Below are 20,020 nucleotides of genomic sequence, written 5' to 3' on the forward strand. Positions count from 1 at the left end.
TACCTCTAACTACCTCTGCCTATCCAAATACCAGTTGATCCTATCTCTCATAATCCCATCCAGCAACTTTACCAAATCAGGTTATCTTTCTTGGAGCTCTTTATAAAATACCAGCACAACACCCAGCTTTCCAGCACTTTAACAAGGACCAAAAATTATATAAATATTTTTGTAAGGGCCTCCACAATTTCTTTCCTAGCTTCCACTCTTTCTTCCATGCCTCTGCAAGGCATTTTATCCGTAAATACACTCCACAACATCAGTATTGATAATATTTTCTGTACCAGAATTTCCAATAATAATTTCTCATCAAGTGAGGCAAGAACTACAGGACATGAGTTATGGGTGAAAGGTGATGTTTAGGGGGAACATTTTCACACAGAGAGTGATGAGATTATGTTACAAATTGCCAGTTGAAGTGATTAATGCGGACCCAATTTTGACAATGAAAAAAAATTTGGATACATATATGAAAGGGAAGGATATGGTGGACTATGGTCTAGTGCAGATAAATGGAACTAGGAAGAATAATTGTTTGGCGTGGACTACATGGACTGGAGAGCCTGTTCCCTGTACTGTGGTGTTCTTCTGGTTATCCTTCCCAAAGAATGATGATGGTTCCTTTGTTTGGTACGAGGATATCACACTTCTCAGAAAGGAGCAGCATGTGCGTGAATGGATTTAGCTGAGTAGGGGTGGCACAGGTCCAGACCCACCTCTCGACATCCCCTCCTGGATCCAGTGCCATTGGGAGGTCCAAGACAGCTGGGGCAAGTTCTTTTACAGTGAATGGCCAAACCAAGCCTCAATGCAAGGGATGCCCTTTCCTCGCTTCAAGACACGTGTTTGCTAGATGGCCACTAACCCTACAAGAGCGTTTGCCCGTCCTTTGACAGGTCTTGTTTTTTATCCTGCAGGGTGCATAGCCAGTCAACCCTGGTGGGAGTGTCAGCTTAGTCGCCGACCACCTGACTATGCCACGGGGTTACATGGTACCAGTAGCACTCAGACTCGACCAGATACTGTGGTATGTTTCTAACAAAGGACAGTTTTCATGTTATTCTGACTCTGGTCTACATTGATGCCATTTTTGCAGGATCCCCTTCCACCAATTCAATCATTAAAGGTTTCTCCACCGAATACATCTTTTCCTACCCCTCTCAGCATTCTTAGGAACTATTCCCTCTGTGACTTTGTGGAACATTTTTCTTATAACCTTCATCACCGCTTCACTTTCTATATTCTACACTAGGGCAGAAAATGCAAAATCTGCCTTTTTTATCTCCTAATCCAGAGTCAACACAAACTTTCCCAAAATAGCTCTTGTACTTTCAATGTATTATATCATATGTGGTGTTCATAATCCAATTTCTTCTATCCTGTAGATCCCAGCCAAACAGATTGGATGATGATTTGCTGAACTTTGCTCTGCTAGCACACCAGTCTGCAAGAATCTAAGCTTTCTTTTACCTTCTGTGTTAAACTCACTTCCCTTTCTGCCCACAACTTCCTCAGCTGTTCCAATGGAATTCAATGAGAAGTTCACTGCTTTTCAAATATAAGAGGGATTCAATAAACCCGGATCCTGTCCTGTGGCAGTTATAACTGGTCATCAAAGTATGGAGCGGAACACCCCAAGCAGGAAGAGGTGAAGGAGAAAAATAATTAATAAACATTCAAAAAAACATATTCAAAACAAACATTGCACAAGTAAATTTGTCATGCAAGATTTGTACCATTAAAATTTCAGCAAATGTAAACGGTAGATTATGTAAATAAATATTGAATTTACAGAAATTCAAATTCCTCAAACACAAGCAAACGATCAAGAATTAAGAAACAGGAAGCCTGAGCCAGCCACGGTGGTTTATCAGTAGTCCTAATCCCTTTTTCTAAATCTTTAATTGCACATGAAATTTAAATTTTAAAAAATCTCCTGAATTAGTCAGACACCATAGTAACAGGCCCTTCCACCCATGAGTTAATGCTGCCCAAATACCCTCAATTAACCTACAAACCCCTGTACCTTTTGAAAGATGGGAGGAAATCGGAGCAGCCAGAGGAAACCCATGCAGATAAGGGTAAAACATAAACTCCTTACAGATTTAAACCCTGTCGCCGTGGCACTGTAATACTGCTACGCTAGCATAAGTAATCTAACACTGAGTAACAGTGTTAGATTTGCGGCACTAGCATTAATTGTACTTTCATAAACTCAGTCAGTTTAGGGTCATCCACATGGGTCAGAAGATTAACGACAGGTGATTTTGCAACAAGTCAGTAGTTTCATTGTCATTGTTTCTATGTCTAAATGTTTTCTCGAAGACCAAATTATTTAAATACACATTTTTAAATTCTTTGGCTGTCATGATGAGGTTGAACTCTTGCCTCCAGATCAATGATCTGGCCATTTGGATACTAATCCAGTAATTTAACCACATGCACATTTCAGTCCTTTGCATTACTGCACAGAAGAAAGTTCCCATTTTTCTTCTCTTTTTTACTGAAAAAAATGTAATCTGCAACAGCTGTAGGCCAGTGAGGAAGGATATCTGAAGCTGCTGGTTAATTATAATAATAATGATAATCATAGGTAGGTCACGTCTCCAGAATGGAGGACCATCGCCTTCCCAAGATCGTGTTATATGGCGAGCTCCCTGGCCACCAGGTGCACCAAAGAAGAGGTACAAGGACTGCCTAAAGCAGGGGTGTCAAACTCAAATTCACGGAGGGCCAAAATTAAAAACTTGGACTAGGTCAAGGGCCGAACTAAATATTTATAGAAAATTTTCAACAACATCTGCATGTTTTCTCTTCTTTCAACATATGTAATGTTAAACTTTTTTCTTATTAAAATAAATATTTAATAATAGTTTTGGATAAACTCTTTCCAGAAGCATTAACAAATGAGAAATAAAATATTCAATAAATAATATTTCTCTATAGAGGATTTGTCAAATGTTGCTAGTGTGCTGTCGAATAGTAAAATCTGAGGGCTATTGAGAATGTGGGAGAATACCATGATTCCTGAAACAATCAAATGGGTGACTGATTCTGGGCATGAACTCTATCTAGCAGGGTTATTTGCCATGCCCTTTTTCCATTGGTACAGATATCCTTTGATTTACACACTTTTCAAGTTTTATGCCTAATGAGCTTGTATCCAGGTGCAGGACCATTTTTAACCAGGAATATATTTATCACTGTGACATGAAACTATTGGAAGATCGTTTTATCCTGAGATTAAAGTTTATAATCCTTACTCAGGCCTGTGTGCGGGAGGGCGGGGTTTGCAGGCGATCGGGTTGGACAACGACAATGCGGGGGTATCGGCTCTCGCTGCAGGGCTGCATCTCGGCGGATCACGTCACGTCACCATGAGTCGCAGGTCGGCCTGCGGCAGGGAGGGGGAGTGGGCAACGGTCCTGGCGAGGTCAGGCCCGAGGCCTCCGGTTCCGGGCGCTGGGAAGCGGCCTTGGCTTCCCCTGACACCGGCCAGGCCCCAAAACCAGAGTCCATGGTGAGACCCTGCAACGTAAACAGAGGAGGTGGGGGCGATTAGCGGGCTGACGCCAATGCATTCTGGGATTTATAGTATTAAATTTGCCAGCTTGTCCTTCTGGAACTGATTTCTGTCTCCTCTCTCTCTGTTTCACACCCTCCCTTTCTGAGAGCAAAACTCTTCTCACCTGCCTACAAAGATCACATGCTCTCCCAGGCAAACTGCTGGGGATACTTTGTTGCCTCCTGCAAAAGTCCTGCAAATATTCTGTGTTTTACAATGTGTGTGTGCAAGCTGCTCTAACAATTCCTCCCAAACTGCCTCTAAATACTCTGTCACAGAAGATTCAGAAAATTGACATTTCCTCAGGAACAAAACTTAAATGAAGGGGTTTGCTCTATTTTACTTCCCACATCAGTTGATAATGATGATTCCAAAACACTATCAATGCTAAATTTGATCTAATTTCTGACATCAGCACAAAGAGTAGGCCACTTTATTTTAAATCTCTGACTGTCAAGACTTTACAAGTTGTGTGCCAGAGACCAGAGCCATAGCATCAACATTAGATAATTTATCTCTATGACCAGGATGAAGAAACCAAAGATATGAAGCTAAATTTGCTGTTAACAAAGACACGTAGCTCAGTTATAAAGAGGATACAATGAGGCTACAAAGGAATTTTGGGTACATAAGTGGGGAAAATTCTGGAAAAGAAGCATAATGTTGATAAATGTAGAGGTAAAATTCAAAACAAGGCTTGTTGTTCATATGGTGACACATTAATTTGTGGAGTGTAACAAGTAAATAGGAGGCATCAGAACATTTTTGCATATTGCTAATGGAATTAAATATAACAGATAGTTCTGGTTTAGATGATCAGGGAGATCAGCTGCAATCAATGATGGAGTACACTGCATGGGGTCAGTCTCCTTGTTTAAGGAAGGATTTTAATCTATTGCAAACAGTTCAGAGAGAGTTTAGATACGAGTATCCAGAATAGGCAAGTTGTCTGATGAAGAATGATCAATGACTAATGGGGTTTTAACAGGGTGAATGTGGAGAGGATGTTTACTGTGTTATGGGAATCCAGATCTAAGCTTCACTGTTTAAAAGACTAGGCAACACCTTTTTAAGTCAAAGAGGAGACATTTTTTAATCCCAGACTGGCTACATATTTAATATTTTACCTTTCTAAAATTGACTATTTTCTTATATAATATCTTATACTTGTCAATCAATTCATGGTCAGTAAACACAGAAAAATAAAACACCTTAAGTTCAACATGTTGTACATGTTCATTAAGTTCAAGTGTCACAGAACCGCCACATGTGCACATTGATTTCTCTTGATAGATTTATGAACATTTTTTATCTGAACGCATGTGTTTGTAACAAAATCAATAAGATAATGGTCCATCTGATTATAAGCTGAACTTTACATTTCCATCTTTTTACTCTATCTTTTCACTTCCTTCCCATTCATGAATCTGTCCCACAGTGACTTTGCTTCCACTGCACACCAGTGCCATTTGATGATATGATATGTGCCTTTGCACAAAATATCATACATAGAACATGTTTATGCAGCTATTTTTGCATCTTTTCTGGAAGAACAAAGTTAACATTAGCAGAACGTGAAGTAGTTTACAAGCAATGTACATTACAGCAGAGGAAGAATGGGATTTTGAACTGCTATCCAGATCTTAAAAAAGGAATAGTAACGGTAATGTGGTGAAAATGATATTCAGGATGCCTTTCTTTAATGGCTGATGCAGAAAATACAAGAATAAAAGAGCTCACAGTAAAATTGTGTTAAACACAAATTTGATAACCGCTTGAATATGTCGATTTGATTAGTCACCATATTTTGGTTTGGAAACTTTAATTCAAGAGAATTTGGTAAAGGTGCTTATTTGCCCTAAAATTTAGGCAAATAGGATATTGATCCAAGGTACATGACATTAAGAAGTGTAGAATGGGTGAATAGGAAATACTTTAACAGACAGATGATTACGTGGGAGGAGAAGCATAAATTTAAGTTAACTAATTGACAGTTAGCTGGTACTCCAATTTAATGTGCAGAAAATACTGCAGATAATTGGAATCCTGACCTCATTCAAGTGTGAGAAGGGTGTGGCATCCCGCTACCCGATAGGTGACCCAGCACACAATAGCAGTCGAACGTGGCAATCCCACAAGGTCCACGCAACTAAATGGCCTTTCTCCCCGGGCCGTAAGCCACACGGCAGGAAACGATGACCAATCAGCAGCTGGCAAGCCCATGACATCATTTTCACTGAAAGCAGCGGGACAAGTATATAAGGCAGGGTAAACCATTCAATAAAGGAGTACCGACTATACCTACCTCATATGTGTGTCTTACTTCAGTGCCCTGCCGTAGCATGTGCTACATTGGTGACACCGGCGGTTCAAACAGCATTTTGGTTCCAACGATGGAAGATCAAGCAATACTATTCGCTGAAACTGCCAACATTCTGGCCTCTGCAGCTGCTGGTGCAGTTTGAGCAGCCCAAGTCCCAGTTCCAGCTACGACAGATCACAGCTGACGCCAACAAGGTCATTCAACGAGGACACAGCCACCAGGATTGTCGAATTCCTCCGGCAGCCTCAGGATCAGGGCAAATATGGGGCTCTAAAAGAACTGCTAACCTGCACTTTTGGTCTCTCCAAGTGTGAGCAAGCGACCCAACTGTTGCACATGGACAGTTTGGGGAACAGGGCCCCTTCTGCCTACTCTTTGAGCAGATCTTCCTGGAGCGATTACCAGAGGATCTCCGAATGCTGCTCACCAAAGTGAATTTCAGTGACCCCAGGAAGGTTACAGCATGAGCAGACGTGCTCTGGGGGGGCAAAGAGATACACCAGCGTCGCGGTGGAACAAGTTGCAAGGCCTCACATGCAGCGGATGCCTAGAGCGCCACAGTTGACCACACATGCTACAAGGGACAATATTTTAGGGGTGAGGATTTACATTTGCCAGCCTGATAGTACGGTGAATACATGGAGCTCTAACATTTAAAAAGTACTGGAATGAGCACATGATTTTGTGTAACCTACAAGCTGGCACTATGCAAGAGCTGGAAAGTGGTCTGAGCAGTTCTTGCTCTATGGACATGGATACAAAATAAATCAAATGGTCTCCTCCTGTGGATTAAATTTCTATGATTTTATTCTAATAAATCAATAATATCTCCACAACCCAAAAGATGCTCATACAATTGAATGGTAGTTTGAACTTCTAATCATAAAGCTAGCTTGTCACTCAATATTACTCAGAGCATTGAAATTATTGTGATTTAGAAAAAATGCTGGAGAAACTCAGCAAATCACTCAGCATCCATTAGAGGTTAAGATACATAATCTGTGCTTGTTACAAAAAGCAGCCAGGCACCTGAACAAAAAGGCTGAGGGAGAGAGGAAGAAAGGACAGGGGGAGGAGCACAGGCAAAGGGGAAAAATGTCATAACTGGACATGAATTGGACTGAAGAGGAAAGGTGAGAATTATTGAGGGAGAGGAGAGTGACTTTCTGAATACAGAGCTGGAGGAAAGGAGACAGGGATGGGGAAGGGGAGAAACAGGGAAGTGGAAAATGGAGAATTGCCATCTAGTTGGAGGGTTCCCAGATGGAAAACGAGATGTTGTTCCACCAATGTGTGGTGGTCCCACATTAATGCCATCCAGTTGGAGGGTTCTCAGATGGAAAACGAGATGTGGTTCCACCAATTTGTGGTGGTCCCTATCTAACAGTGCGTGAGACCATGGACAGACATGTCAGTATGGGAATGGGGTTTGGGATCCTCCATTGTCCGTGCATCTGCCCTGGCCCTATGGAATTCCCTGCCCCATTCCCATCAATTTTCACCTTTCCTCTCCTGTCCATACCTTGAAGAAGAGCTCAGGAACATATTGTTGGTTATATATTGTGTGTGGAGGAAACATGGTCTCTCTGCCTGTTTGGAATGGGTATATTGTGGGTGGTCAAGTGTCCTCCCCGTCTGAAACCTATTCGGAAGTTTCAACACCTATCAATAGGACCTCACATTAGTGCAAAAAAATGTACACATATAAACAAGTAAAGAAATGTAAACAAACTGACTATGCAATACAGAGAGGGGGAAAAGAAACAATGAAGTGCAAAAGTAAGACTCCATAAATGTGTCCCTGATTGAGTGTACTGATGGTGGAGTGGCAGCAGTTCCTGAACTTGGTGGTATAAGCAGCGAGAACAGAGCGTGCTGGGTGTTCTGGATCCTTGATGATTGCTGCTGCTCTCTGACGGCAGTGTTCCCCGAAGATGTTCTCGATGGTAGGGAGGGTTTTGCCTGTGATTCCCTGGGCTGTGTTCACTATTTTTTGCAGGGCTTTGCGCTTGGGGGCATTGGTGTCCCTAGACCAGCCCCCTCTTTCCCAGTTCTAACAAAGAGCTGCAGACCTCAAACATTGTTCACTTCTCTTTTCACAGATGCTATCTGACTTGCTGAGTGTGACCAATTTGCTGTTTTGTCCCAAATTTTCAGCATCTGCAGTTGTTTTCATTTTCTTGGAATTGCATGCCCATTATTACTTGTGATAGTTAAACATTGAAAAATGTTACATCCAAACTAAGGATTCTGTAGAGAACTAGAATTATGCCATTGATTATATTAAAATGAGGTACAATCTTGTTTAAGGGCCACCTAGACAACATTTCACTGTCATAACATGCAACAACACAGGCTAGCAATGACATTAATTTGAAGAAATTTCTCCTCATATCAGTTATTTTGAAACTGTGTCCTCTGGTTCACAACGCTCTAATATGGGATTACATCCTTGTTGCATCAAGCCTTTTGACACTGTAAAAACTTGTTTCAATTAAATATTTCATTCTTCAAAATTTTCGAGAATCCAGCTTAGACAATTCAATCGTTTCTTTAATCAGTTAAGTGTGATCTATTGGAGTGGATCATATAGCAGAAAGATTGAGACCAAACGTGTTAAACTACATAATTTAAAGGAAGAGCATGAAGAGTGGATACCTTTGACGGTAACAAGAAACATGAACATAATAGCTAACAAGATGTTTGGTTATGCAAGATCCGGGAGTCTTTAGAAGACTGTTCAATACAAACCAGAGCATAGGTCTATAGTTTATAAGCACCCAAATTACGGAAACCCCATGCTTTTGAACAAGTTGTGGGATGAATAGGGGTGGGTTTGAATTTAACAGTTCACAACTGAGTCAAAAATCAGCAAGAAAAAATTCTCAATTTAATCAGTTCTAGAAAGAGAGTTTTATTTGTCCTCTCTTGGCATTTCTAGTTTCAAGTGTCAATCTAAAGCAGTTGATTATCCAACTGAAAAAAATCTCCAGACAAAAAGGAGTAAATTACCTTCAGGACGATACTAAAAGTATAAATTGACATTATCAATAAAGGTGAAATCAGATCAGATTTCCTTCACTGAATGATATAACATTATCAAGATTATGTATAACAGATACCATTTGGTATGTGAAATAGATTTCTATCTTTAATTGTATTTTGAAAATTATACGTACAGATATTCTGATGACACCCAATATATTACATAAACATTACAATGCTTCTTTATTCTGTTTTGCTTTTCATTTATAACCATGATTAATGCACACACTCCATGACTCCAGTTAAAACATTATTTCCAATGTACAAGTTCCAATTATCTTTTAGAGCAGGTTTTTTATTGGTGATGATGTTTATACTGGTGAGCTACTTGCATACTGTGTGGCATTGTGTAAATAAAACCTATTATCATGAGTGTATCTTTTGTTAGAACTTCCATGTTTACAAAATGTCTGACAAAGTCATTTAGCTGTTCTTTGTTCCAAGACTGATGTCATCCACATCACCAGGAACATTGAGCCAAGCACTGATGTGTGAATATTCAAGACTGGTTCCTCAAAACCAGTATTGCCCAAAACCAAGTATTTTATCAGTGAACATGACAGTCACTGCTACATGAAGGAGCCATGAAAGATGGGCATTACAACTAAAAAAATTAAAGAAACATTAAAAAAAACAATTCATTGTGAATAAGTTATTTTCAAACCACATGATATGCAACTACATGTATTGTACATACCTCTCAAGGAGTCCTGTTACCATTAGATCCCCGGTAAGTGGAGAGTTATCCATTTTCTCATCGCCAGCACCTCCTCTGTCACAATAAAGAAAAGTGAGGTTAGATCCTGAATTTACATGAACAAATAGAGTATATATATTTGAAGTGGAATTGTTTGTTATTTGGTTGAGAAATGTTGATCTGTACCATTTACAGGTCAACAAAACCATATTATTTGGAATTTACAGTTGGAACCAAGCTTCAATGTGAAAATGCAGAAGGGCATTATAAAGCAGCTACTAAAGATACTCACAAGAGATATTGCAGTTCATGACCAAAGGTAGGAAGGTTAAGATCAAGCAAATAAATTATAAATCAAGAGACAAACACAAATGTCAACAATGACAAATTAGTATATTCTAATAGTCTCCATATGTACAGTTTAGAAAGATGTATATATATATATATATATATTTCTATTGCCATTCCTCATTATTTTCATTTCAATTTCACCCCACTGATTTTAATTCTCAAATTTGTTTCTCCCCTCCCCCCCCATCTCATTTGCTCTTTCCTACGCTTTGGTTTTATTTGTATTTTCCCTCTTCTCTCTTTCAATAAATTGTTCCTGTTGTTCCTTTTTTCTGATACTCCAGTTTTTATCCACAATTATTGCTATTGTTTTTTTTTAGTTTTGAGATGAGAGTTCTCAGACTCTAAATCATTGGGTGAAAAGGCAAAAAAGATTATTTTTGTACAATATTAATGGCTTCACTTTTCATTTAATCTTTTGATGGGCTTAAGACTGAATTTAGACATTTAGAAAAACAGCATGGTAATAGCATTGAGTCCACCCAATTTAAACCCAATTAACCTACACCCTTAGTATGTTTTGAACGGTGGGAGGATGAAACTGGAGTCCCAAAGCCCACGCAGACATGGGGAGAACGTACAAACTCCTTACAGACAGTGCGGGATTTGAACCCAAGTCCTGATCGTCGGTGCTGTAAAGGCAATCCAATAACTGCTACGCCAACCTTGCCTCTGTGTTTTGACGTTCTATCCCAACTATCCCAATTCTAAGATCATTTCAATTAATCATGAATGAATCTACAAATGCAGAAACTTTGATTTGGAGTACTTCATTTCAAAATGATTTGCAGTTAAGAAACCATGCAGAGGAGCACTTCAGCATTTCTTCATCATTACAAGTTTTGCTAAATGTCATTGAAACTCAATTCTTGAATTTTAAGTTTTACTTCCATATAATTCCATATAATCATCAATCTTTATACGAAAAGCTTACCAATCGATGGTAAATTCAGCTTCAGCTGATTTGGTTATGTCTTTCCTTATCCTGCTCTGAAAGTTATTTTCTAGATTCATCTTCTCAAACTTAACATCACACAGTGAACACAACTTGAGTTCTTCTTAAAGTTGAGAAAACAAGAGACAAATGGCTGTTTTCATCATTTGATCAAACAACTGTAAGTCAGTTACATTTTCAAATGTTATGATTACTGATTATTAACTCTTCAAATTGACTATTACTGATTTTTATTAACTGCATCAATCATGGGTGCAGCCTTTCTCTTTCCACACAAAGTTCTCATCACTTTAAAAACAGAAATCATCTCATATTTCTCTTTACAGAAGAGCAATCGTCTAATTCTTTCAACCTCTCCACATAACAAAGTGTCTCAGAACATACAAGTATATCATACACACATTTTATAAATCTTCTGAATTGCCATGTGTCCAGAATCATCCACAATTCAATGACTGACACCAACCCATTGGTATAAAGATCAAACATAATTTAATTGGCTTCATATTTTATTCCTCTTAATTTCAATACTGAGTTAGCGAGATTTACAACACAGACACGCCTTTCACCCAGCTTGTCGATATGAACTCAGCTGTCTACCTAAGCTACCCCATCTGCCGACATTTGGCCCATTTCCCTCCAAATCTTTTCTGCCCTTGTACCTCTATGAATCCTTTTTAAATGTTACAATCGTACCCATCTGCACCAATGCCTCTGGAAGCTCATTCTACATACCCACCACTGTCTGTGTAGGAAAAATGATGCCACATGTCCCTTTTAAATATTAATACTTCAATGCATGGTCTCCAGTTTCAGATTCCTACACACAAAGGAAAAGACTATGACTATGTTTCCTATATCCCTTATGATTTATTTGTGCCTCTACAAGTTCTCCCTTCAGCCTCATATGATCCAAGGAGAAAAATCCTAGTCTATCCACCTCTTTTTATAATTCAAAAGCCCACCAGTTCTGGTAACATTCTCATGAAAATTTTGCACCCTTTCCAGCTTAATAATAACCTTCCTGTAGCTCTCACCAATGTCTTATTTAGTTGTTACATGACATCCTAATTCCTGTACTGGGTGCCCTGAACGATGAATGCAAGCATGCCAAATACCTTCACCATGTGTGTCATCACTTACATGGAACAACAAACCTATAGTCCTGGGTCCCTCTGTTCAACAACACTTGCCAGGGTCCTAACATTTACTGACCAAAATTTAACATCTCACATTTGTCTGAGTTAAGTGCCACTTTCCTAATTTCTGACATCCAACAAAATTCTGAAATTCAAAGTCCCTGATCACTAAAAAGCAAGTCAAGAGGAATTCCGGATCATCAATAATCCTGCACCCTTACTGAAAACTGAAGGAATCCACATTGAGTTGGTACACAACTATTTCCTGCCAAGTATCCGATTCTAAAGCAGCAGATTGCTGTTTCTCTCAAATACATTGAAGTAAACATTTATTCAATGATACTGGATGTAGATTTGGCAATGGGAAAGAAAAATACTGGTGCTGCTGGAGGTGTGGACCCAGAGAGAGCAGTCATGACATTCCCCAGCAAGATCCTACCTCTCACTCGTCCTGCTGACAGCTCCATACAGGCTTTAAATGGCCTGTAAAAGGAGCCAATGGTGTTTTATTTAAAATTATGCAACCATGGGGTCTGGACCCAAGATAGTGGCACCTGTGTTCAGTAGCAGCCTTGAAGGATTTCAGACTCCAGGGGACCAGTGGACTGGTAATGAAGAGAACACCTTGAAATGGAGAAGAGGAGATGACCCCAAGGACAGTAACCACAGTGGTGGCCAGCAAGGTGCTCTGCGGGTGTAAGATACACAGAGGGAGCAAGCTGTTGGCGACTTATGGGCAAGGAGGCCACACAGGCTCCAGGCTGTTGGTGATGAGGTCAAAGGACTCACACGATGCTGCCGGCTACTGGAGCCTGGCACATGAGAACTAGATATCAGAACCAGGATTTGCGAGAATGCTGAAGGCAAGGAGAGCTCTTGAAGGGCCTTGGGCACTGAAGGCTTCCTCATCATGTCAGGAGTTTGGATTTGGACTTGGGTTGCTGATCATTTGAACTGAATTGGAGTCTTGAGTGGCTGCAGAATCGCTAGAGGCATATCCAAGGACATTCAGGAGGTCCTTTTATGGAAAAAAAGATTGTGACTGTAAAAGCGGATATTCTCCACCCTCACATTGCTGATCCTACTTCCATAAATTTCTGTGTGCGGCACCAAGACGCCAAATCTGATCCCGCCTCAGGCTGGTCGCTGGTCGCACAGGTGGAACAGAGCACTTCACCTCGCTCCATAAATGTGCTGCCGCTGCAAGTGGCTAGCTAGGGGTGGGCTGATGACATCACGATGACACCGACAGCCTGAAACTTAGGAGCGCGAATTTTAAAACCCTGACGGTGGGAACTCATTGGAGTTACATTCTTATCATCAAGCCTAAAATTCACAGTAAGAAAATTAGTTTTAATTGTGGAGATCTATGGTCACCATTTTTTCATATAGAGCTCTTTACCAATTGGCACGTATGTATGACATCACGTTGGCGGTGGCATTACTGCACCAGTCGCCCCACCTCCATCAGCTCCAGAGGATGAAACGAGGCGCCACTCTTCATGAAAGCGATGCTGGAGCAGGCTTTTAGGCCTTCTCTATAAAAAGAAAAGTGCAGATTTTTCTCCACCAATGGAACCGGCCTCAAAACAGCACCCCTCCATAAAAACACCTAGGGACTCTCTTTTGCTTCTCTTTGACTGCAACGGGTATCGGGTAATGTAAATGCTAATGGTGAATCATTGCCTACATAAAGACAAATATTTTATTACATGACAATAAACAGTATCTGATCTGAAAGTTTTAATGGCCTTCACACGTTTGAACAACTAATTCTGTAGATAATAAGAGAAACAAGTGAAAATAGCCAGTTCATGTACCCTGATCATACCCAGATCACTGGGAGAATCAGAGGTGGTGAGGGTGAGAAAATTTAATTTCTTGGGAGTCACTATCTCGGAAGATCATTCCTGGACCCTAACACCAACGGCATTGTGAAGAAAGCACATCATCACCTCCCGACTTCCTTAGGAGTTTGCGGAGGGTTGATATGACACCTGAAACCCTGGCAAATTTCGACAGAGTTGTGGCAGAAAGTGTACTGACTGGCTACATCAGGGTCTGATATGGGGATGCCAATACCCCTGAGCGTAAAACCCTCCCCATCAATGAGCACATCTACAGGGAACACTGCTATCAGAAAGCAGCAACAATCATCAAAGATTCCCACCACCCAGTACATACTCTGTTCTCACTGTTGCCATCAGGAAAGAGGTATAGATGATTCAAGACTCACACCACCAGGTTCAGGAACAGCTGCTACCCACTCCTCAATCAGAGACTCATTTAAGGACTCTTACTTGTACACTTTATTGATTTTCTTTTTGTTCTCTCTGTATTGCAGTTTGTTTACATTTGTTATCTGTTTAAGGTTCTTAGTTTGTTTACATGTTCACGCTGTGTACAGTATTTTTTGCACTACCAATTAGTGGCGATTCTGCAGCACCCGGAGGAAAAAAGAATTTCAGGGTTGTATTTGATGACTCTGACAATAAATCTCATCTGAATCTGTTGAGAGAGAGAAGTTGACTTAGTGTCCACATATCTGTCTACCTACTCTTGCACTTATTTGTTTCTCTCTCTTAACTTTTATCCCCACCCCTGTTCCTAATGGTCTCTCTCTCGCAATTCTGTCCTATATCACCTCTGAGCCCCTCTCCCAGCTTCTTTCCCACTACACATGTAATTTCACCTATTCTGCATTAGTCATGATAAATGGTTCACACTAAAAATATTGACTGGCCATTCCTACTCATGGATGCTTTCTGGCCTGCTAAGTTCCTCCAACAATTTCTTGTTTGCTTAATGTCCACACCTTTTTCAGTAGAACACATTCAAATAGTCTGATAGCTGCGAGTGATGAAGGGCTCAGGCCCGAAACGTTGACTGCCTTTTATTTCCTCTGGATGTTGTGTGACCTGCTGAGTTTCTCCAGCACTTTCGTGTATTGCTGTTTGATAGCCATCGACTGGATACATCTCAATTATCTGGTGAATGCCAATGCTAGTTACAAATTTATATCTGCTTTCAAGTGAACTAGAAGTAAATGGGTCCAGCACTGCACCAGAGTCCTTTTATGTTTGTTTTTTTTCAAGAAGAACGACTTTATGTGGGTTTAACACTTAATCGACTTTATTTTCCTTGAGCTGCTTCGATCAACTTCCAGCATCAATGCCCACAACTGCTGAAATATACCACTTGCTGTTTCCACCCATTTCAACTGCACACATTGCATGCTGGGAATTGTAGTTCTTATTAACACACATAATAACACATCTTTCCCCTTGAAAAAAAACACAATACTATAGCCCCTTTCACACGTGCAAGTGATCCCAGGAATTAACCACCAAATGGCCTTTAAAGTTCCTTGTGTGAAAGCAAAATCAACTCAACACTGGTGCCAGATTACATCATCTCATGCCAGGGATTGATGGCCTCGACTCCTAGTACAATTCCTGGCATCTGCAGACACCGACCGGCATTGCAATCAAGCAGATGTGAAATGGGTAATTGCATTGTGGGATTGAAATGACCCAAATTTTTGCTTAAGTGCAGGAATGTGAAGGAAGAAAAGATTAAAATGAAGGTATAAATTTTGCAGTGGGAAATGCAGCGGCGGTAGGGTGGTGGGGGGGGGGGGAGAATGGAAGGATATAAATAGCAATAGTTTTTTTTTTCTTTGGCTTGGCTTCGCGGACGAAGATTTATGGAGGGGGTAAAAAGTCCACGTCAGCTGCAGGCTTGTTTGTGGCTGACAAGTCCGATGCGGGACAGGCAGACACGATTGCAATAGCAATAGTAGACAATTTTTAAACAGCATGGGAAAATTGGTAGCACTAAAGCCCACAATTTATAAAGACAATGGGAAAAAGCAATGGTGGACCTGACTTCCCAGAATGCCATGCAGCAGAGAAATCCCTCCATGAATGCTCTGTGCATGCAGTCGGGCATACAGCCCTTTCTTTGTTACATGAAATTCTGGAAGGGCAGGTTTGAAATCGCTTTTTCCCCCTTGGTATTTATAAATTGTACATGATAGCACTACCAACTTTCCCACCCTGTTTAGAAATTGTCCGCTATTGTTATTTATTGCTAGCACTTTCCCACGGTCCTTTATAAAGGTTTATATAGGTCGGCACAACAACAGGGGCTGAAGGCCTCATACTGTGCTGTACATAAAGCTTCATTATGTTATAATTAGGGATGTAAGATCATAATGCATTGATCAAGATTTAGGGCAGGCCCACCATCACTCGATGTGTCATGATGACACCAGTAGAAGGTAGAACAGTCCTAACCCCTGGGATGGCTCCTTGAAAGTGTGAAAGTGTTCAGTGCATCAGTTAGGAGTGGTCAAGTGTGAAAAGCCAACCCCCCCATTCCTATCCCAGGGCAATGAACGGCCAATTTAGTGGGATGCACATGTGAAAGGGGCTTCTGACTACATTACAAAAATATCTACATTCCATGGTCAATCTTTTTTCACCAGTTGCATCTGATGACTTCTGGGTTCATTAGTTCATTCAGGGCATTCGCAAGATCCAGCTGAAGTTTAAAAATCCATGAAGAGGTTTCTGTTTATCAGCAAGAGTCACCAGTAGCTGCTAATTTTCCTGTTGCAGTTCCTCAACATTATGATTGGTCACCAGATGCTGAGAAATCAGAGGAACTGGTTATGTCAGCAAAACTAACTTCATCTTCACATCAAATATTTCCTCGTGCATCTTCTAGTTCCATCAAAGGCACCCTATTCTGTTGTGAAACATATGACACTTGCATTTTGTACCTCTGATTCTCCTTATTGAGTAATGAAGGATGTTAATTCGCCTCATCAGTGTATTTTTGTAAACGGCAAATTTCCTTCATGGTATCTTCTAATTTAACTGAGAGATGCGCCACAGATATTTGGACCCCCTCATATTCTTCATGCTGGTGCTTCAGAAGCGAAGCCTTCATCTCGACTTCTTTCACAACTTCATCCAAATATTTATTCACCCTCTTATTTTCCTGTTTTGCCAATAGCAATTGATCTTGGGCTTCAACATATCCATTATACATCTCTGTGAGCTTCATTCCAGGCTTCACAATCTTGGCCACAGCTGCTGCAATGGGCAACAGAGCTGCCAGTTCCTCTTCTGAGTGTGACGGCACCTTTAAGCTTTGTAGTTGAAAGCAGATAGTTTGCATTTTCCAATTTCTTATCTTGAACAAACTCTTCAAGTTGTTTTCTTAAGAGTTCAGATTCTTGCATCGATATACACTTATCCTCTAATGCAGCCATTCTTTAGATACAGCTGAAGTCGCTCATTAGACTCTGTCAACAATCTGTCCACTGTGTCTGACAGTCATTTATATGCTGCAACGCTGCTCTTCATTCATCCTTTGTCAGAGGTGCAATTCGCTGGACAAGTTCAGCTTCTACTTCTGGTAATGTTTCTGCTCGTTTCATTGTTTGCTGCGGTTTCTGTTCAGTCAATTCCAGGTGTTCCTGTAATTATCTATTTTTGTCTTCGAGCTGGTGTAAGAAGGCATCCTTATTTGCCAACTCATTTTCCAGTTTGTCATTCATGTCATGTAATGAGGTTGATTCTTTCTGTACAATAAGGTATTGCTTCTCTAATGTAGTTATCCTTTCTTCCAAGAGTGCTGTGTACTTATCTGTTGTGAAGCCATTATAAAAACTCTTTTCACCAGGAGGAGCTCCTCAGATGCACACAGATATAATTTTAGCTGCGATCTCCTTTCTGTGACCTTAGATGTCGCCTTTGTATTTGAAGGTCACCATATAGCTGCATTTTACTGGGACGTTCTCTCTATTGTAGCTTTTAGTTTTACAGGATAAATCTTGCTCTTTATATTGAGGGTCTTGTTATTGTCCATGGATAATAGATTCATCTGGACTTCGGTGTTGATCTTAAATGGAATTACAGTCTCATTCACAGTCACTGGAACGATCCATTCCATTTTGCAGCAGCATCAGTCTGTCGTGAATCTTCCATTTCTTTCTCTTGGTATCCCCTGCTTTGCAGGACTTTGTAAAATGATTGTTCTTCCCACATTTCTACAAGGACTTTCCATAGGCGGGACACATCTTTTGGAATATGTCTACCTCCGCCCCTGTTGCTTTTGCTGTTTGGGCTTACCAATTTGCTTTGTTATTGCTTTGGGACACTCCTGGTGCTCTGCTTATCTGTTTTCATCACATGCACTGTTGAGTCTACCCTGTGGAGCTCCTTAACTGTTCTATCTCGTGCAGCTCCTTACCTTGTGCTCTTGTGGTCTCTGCTGCCCTACACATATTCACAGACTTTTTCAGAGTCAAATCTTTTTCATACAACTGTCTTTCTCCAAGTCCATTATCTTGTGTTCCACAAACTACTCTGTTTTAATGAGTGAATTTTTCAAATCTCCAAATTTATAGGTCTTTCTCAGTTAAGTATTGGCCAAACCTCATAATTTGTTTCTGGTCACAGGAGAATAACTTGAATCTCTCAAACTTGGCATTTTTACTTGGAACAAAATATTCCTCAAATTTTGTCATCAGAGTGTCCAAAGTAAAAGCTGTCTCATCAATTTGAAAACTGTTATAGATGTCCAAGGCATCTTCATCCATCAGGTGAAGAAACATAAACACTTCTATTTTCCATCAGTTTCTCCCATTCCATTAGCTTCTAAATAAATATTGAAACACTGTTTGAAGCATTTCCAATTATCGGATAGATTGCCAGTAAACTGCATCAGTGTAGGAAGACTTAACTATCTATGCTTAGGAACAATTCTCCTCTCTTACTCATTCAAACAATTCTGACACCATGTTATGCTTGTTCTTTCAAGAAGAACGACTTTACGTCGGTTTAACACTTAACCAACTTTATTTTCCTTGAGCTGCTTCATCCAACTTCCAGCGACAACACCCACAACTGCTGACATATACCACTTCCGGTTTTCGGCCAATCACACACACACACACACACACACACACACACACACACACATTGCATGCTGGGAAATGTAGTTCTTATTTACACACATAATAACATAAGTCCCACACTAATAATTTGGTGAGCATCAGTTATTGTATTACCTCAGCAGCACTGGAATTTCATTCCTCTATATTTTTTTTTAATAAATTGTTAGTGGCAATGTGACCTTGAAACTGTCATATCATTAAATACAATTCATGAACCCATTTAAGGAAGAAGACTAGCCTTCCTTGTCTGCATGGGCATTACAGATTTCCACTTCCATTCTTCTGTGTTCACTTCATAACTGTCACCCAAAATAGCTGACTTAATTTCATCAATCCTCCAGAGCAGTGGCCCACCATGGCCACCACCTGAATTAAAAGTTATGCAACGTATTTCCTTTTGAAACTATGAACAAAATCGATGTCACACCCGCTAATTAAAATTGTTGTAAATGTTACCTTTACATGTCCATTTCATTTAGAGCTATTGAAGGACAAATTAAAAATAATCATTGATGTAGCAAATCCAAATAAAACAGATAACGCAATACTAACAGCCTAACTATTAAACTATAAAATAATATCATCACTTGTTGAAATATGAAATATATTTTCTATCTTTTTAGTGTTTTCAAACCAACTTGGTTTGGCTGGCATGTTGCCTCCGCTCTAAAGCCTGCTGAACTTGCTTAGATCTGTTGCAATTTGCAATAGATGGGCCTCAGGGACCCCTTATCAGATTGCTGGAGTTTGACAATCTAAATCCCCAGTTATTTACCAGCACTCATGGTTACTTTTCCATTCCTTGCTCAAATTAAAGCAAGGCATTCATCTTCATGCACAAATAACCTGTCAATCATTGAAGAACTGACACATGCCAGTTTACATCCTTCTAAAGCAGTGGCTTTCAAATTTTATCTTTCCACTCACATACCACCTTCAAGTAATCCCTATGCCATAGGTGCTCTGTGATTAGTA

At 40.2% G+C, this 20,020-nt stretch overlaps 1 protein-coding gene across 10 annotated transcripts in view; it reads right to left on the reverse strand.

The window, feature by feature from the left end:
• klhl13 (kelch-like family member 13) overlaps positions 1-20,020 on the reverse strand; it is a 182,973-nt gene that overhangs the window by 132,360 nt on the left and 30,593 nt on the right. For 5 of the 10 annotated variants that reach the window (XM_069893676.1, XM_069893679.1, XM_069893677.1 and 2 more), the window contains one exon: positions 9,631-9,705. In XM_069893676.1, the coding sequence (XP_069749777.1) occupies positions 9,631-9,705 (75 nt within the window). Of the gene's footprint in view, positions 1-9,630; positions 9,709-10,915; positions 11,007-13,477; positions 13,614-20,020 lie in introns of those variants that run through there. The other 5 variants (XM_069893686.1, XM_069893685.1, XM_069893682.1 and 2 more) reach the window with 4 other exon arrangements.

This window comes from Narcine bancroftii, chromosome 8 (genome assembly GCF_036971445.1).
Source record: "Narcine bancroftii isolate sNarBan1 chromosome 8, sNarBan1.hap1, whole genome shotgun sequence".
In the NCBI taxonomy this organism is placed as follows: domain Eukaryota; kingdom Metazoa; phylum Chordata; class Chondrichthyes; order Torpediniformes; family Narcinidae; genus Narcine; species Narcine bancroftii.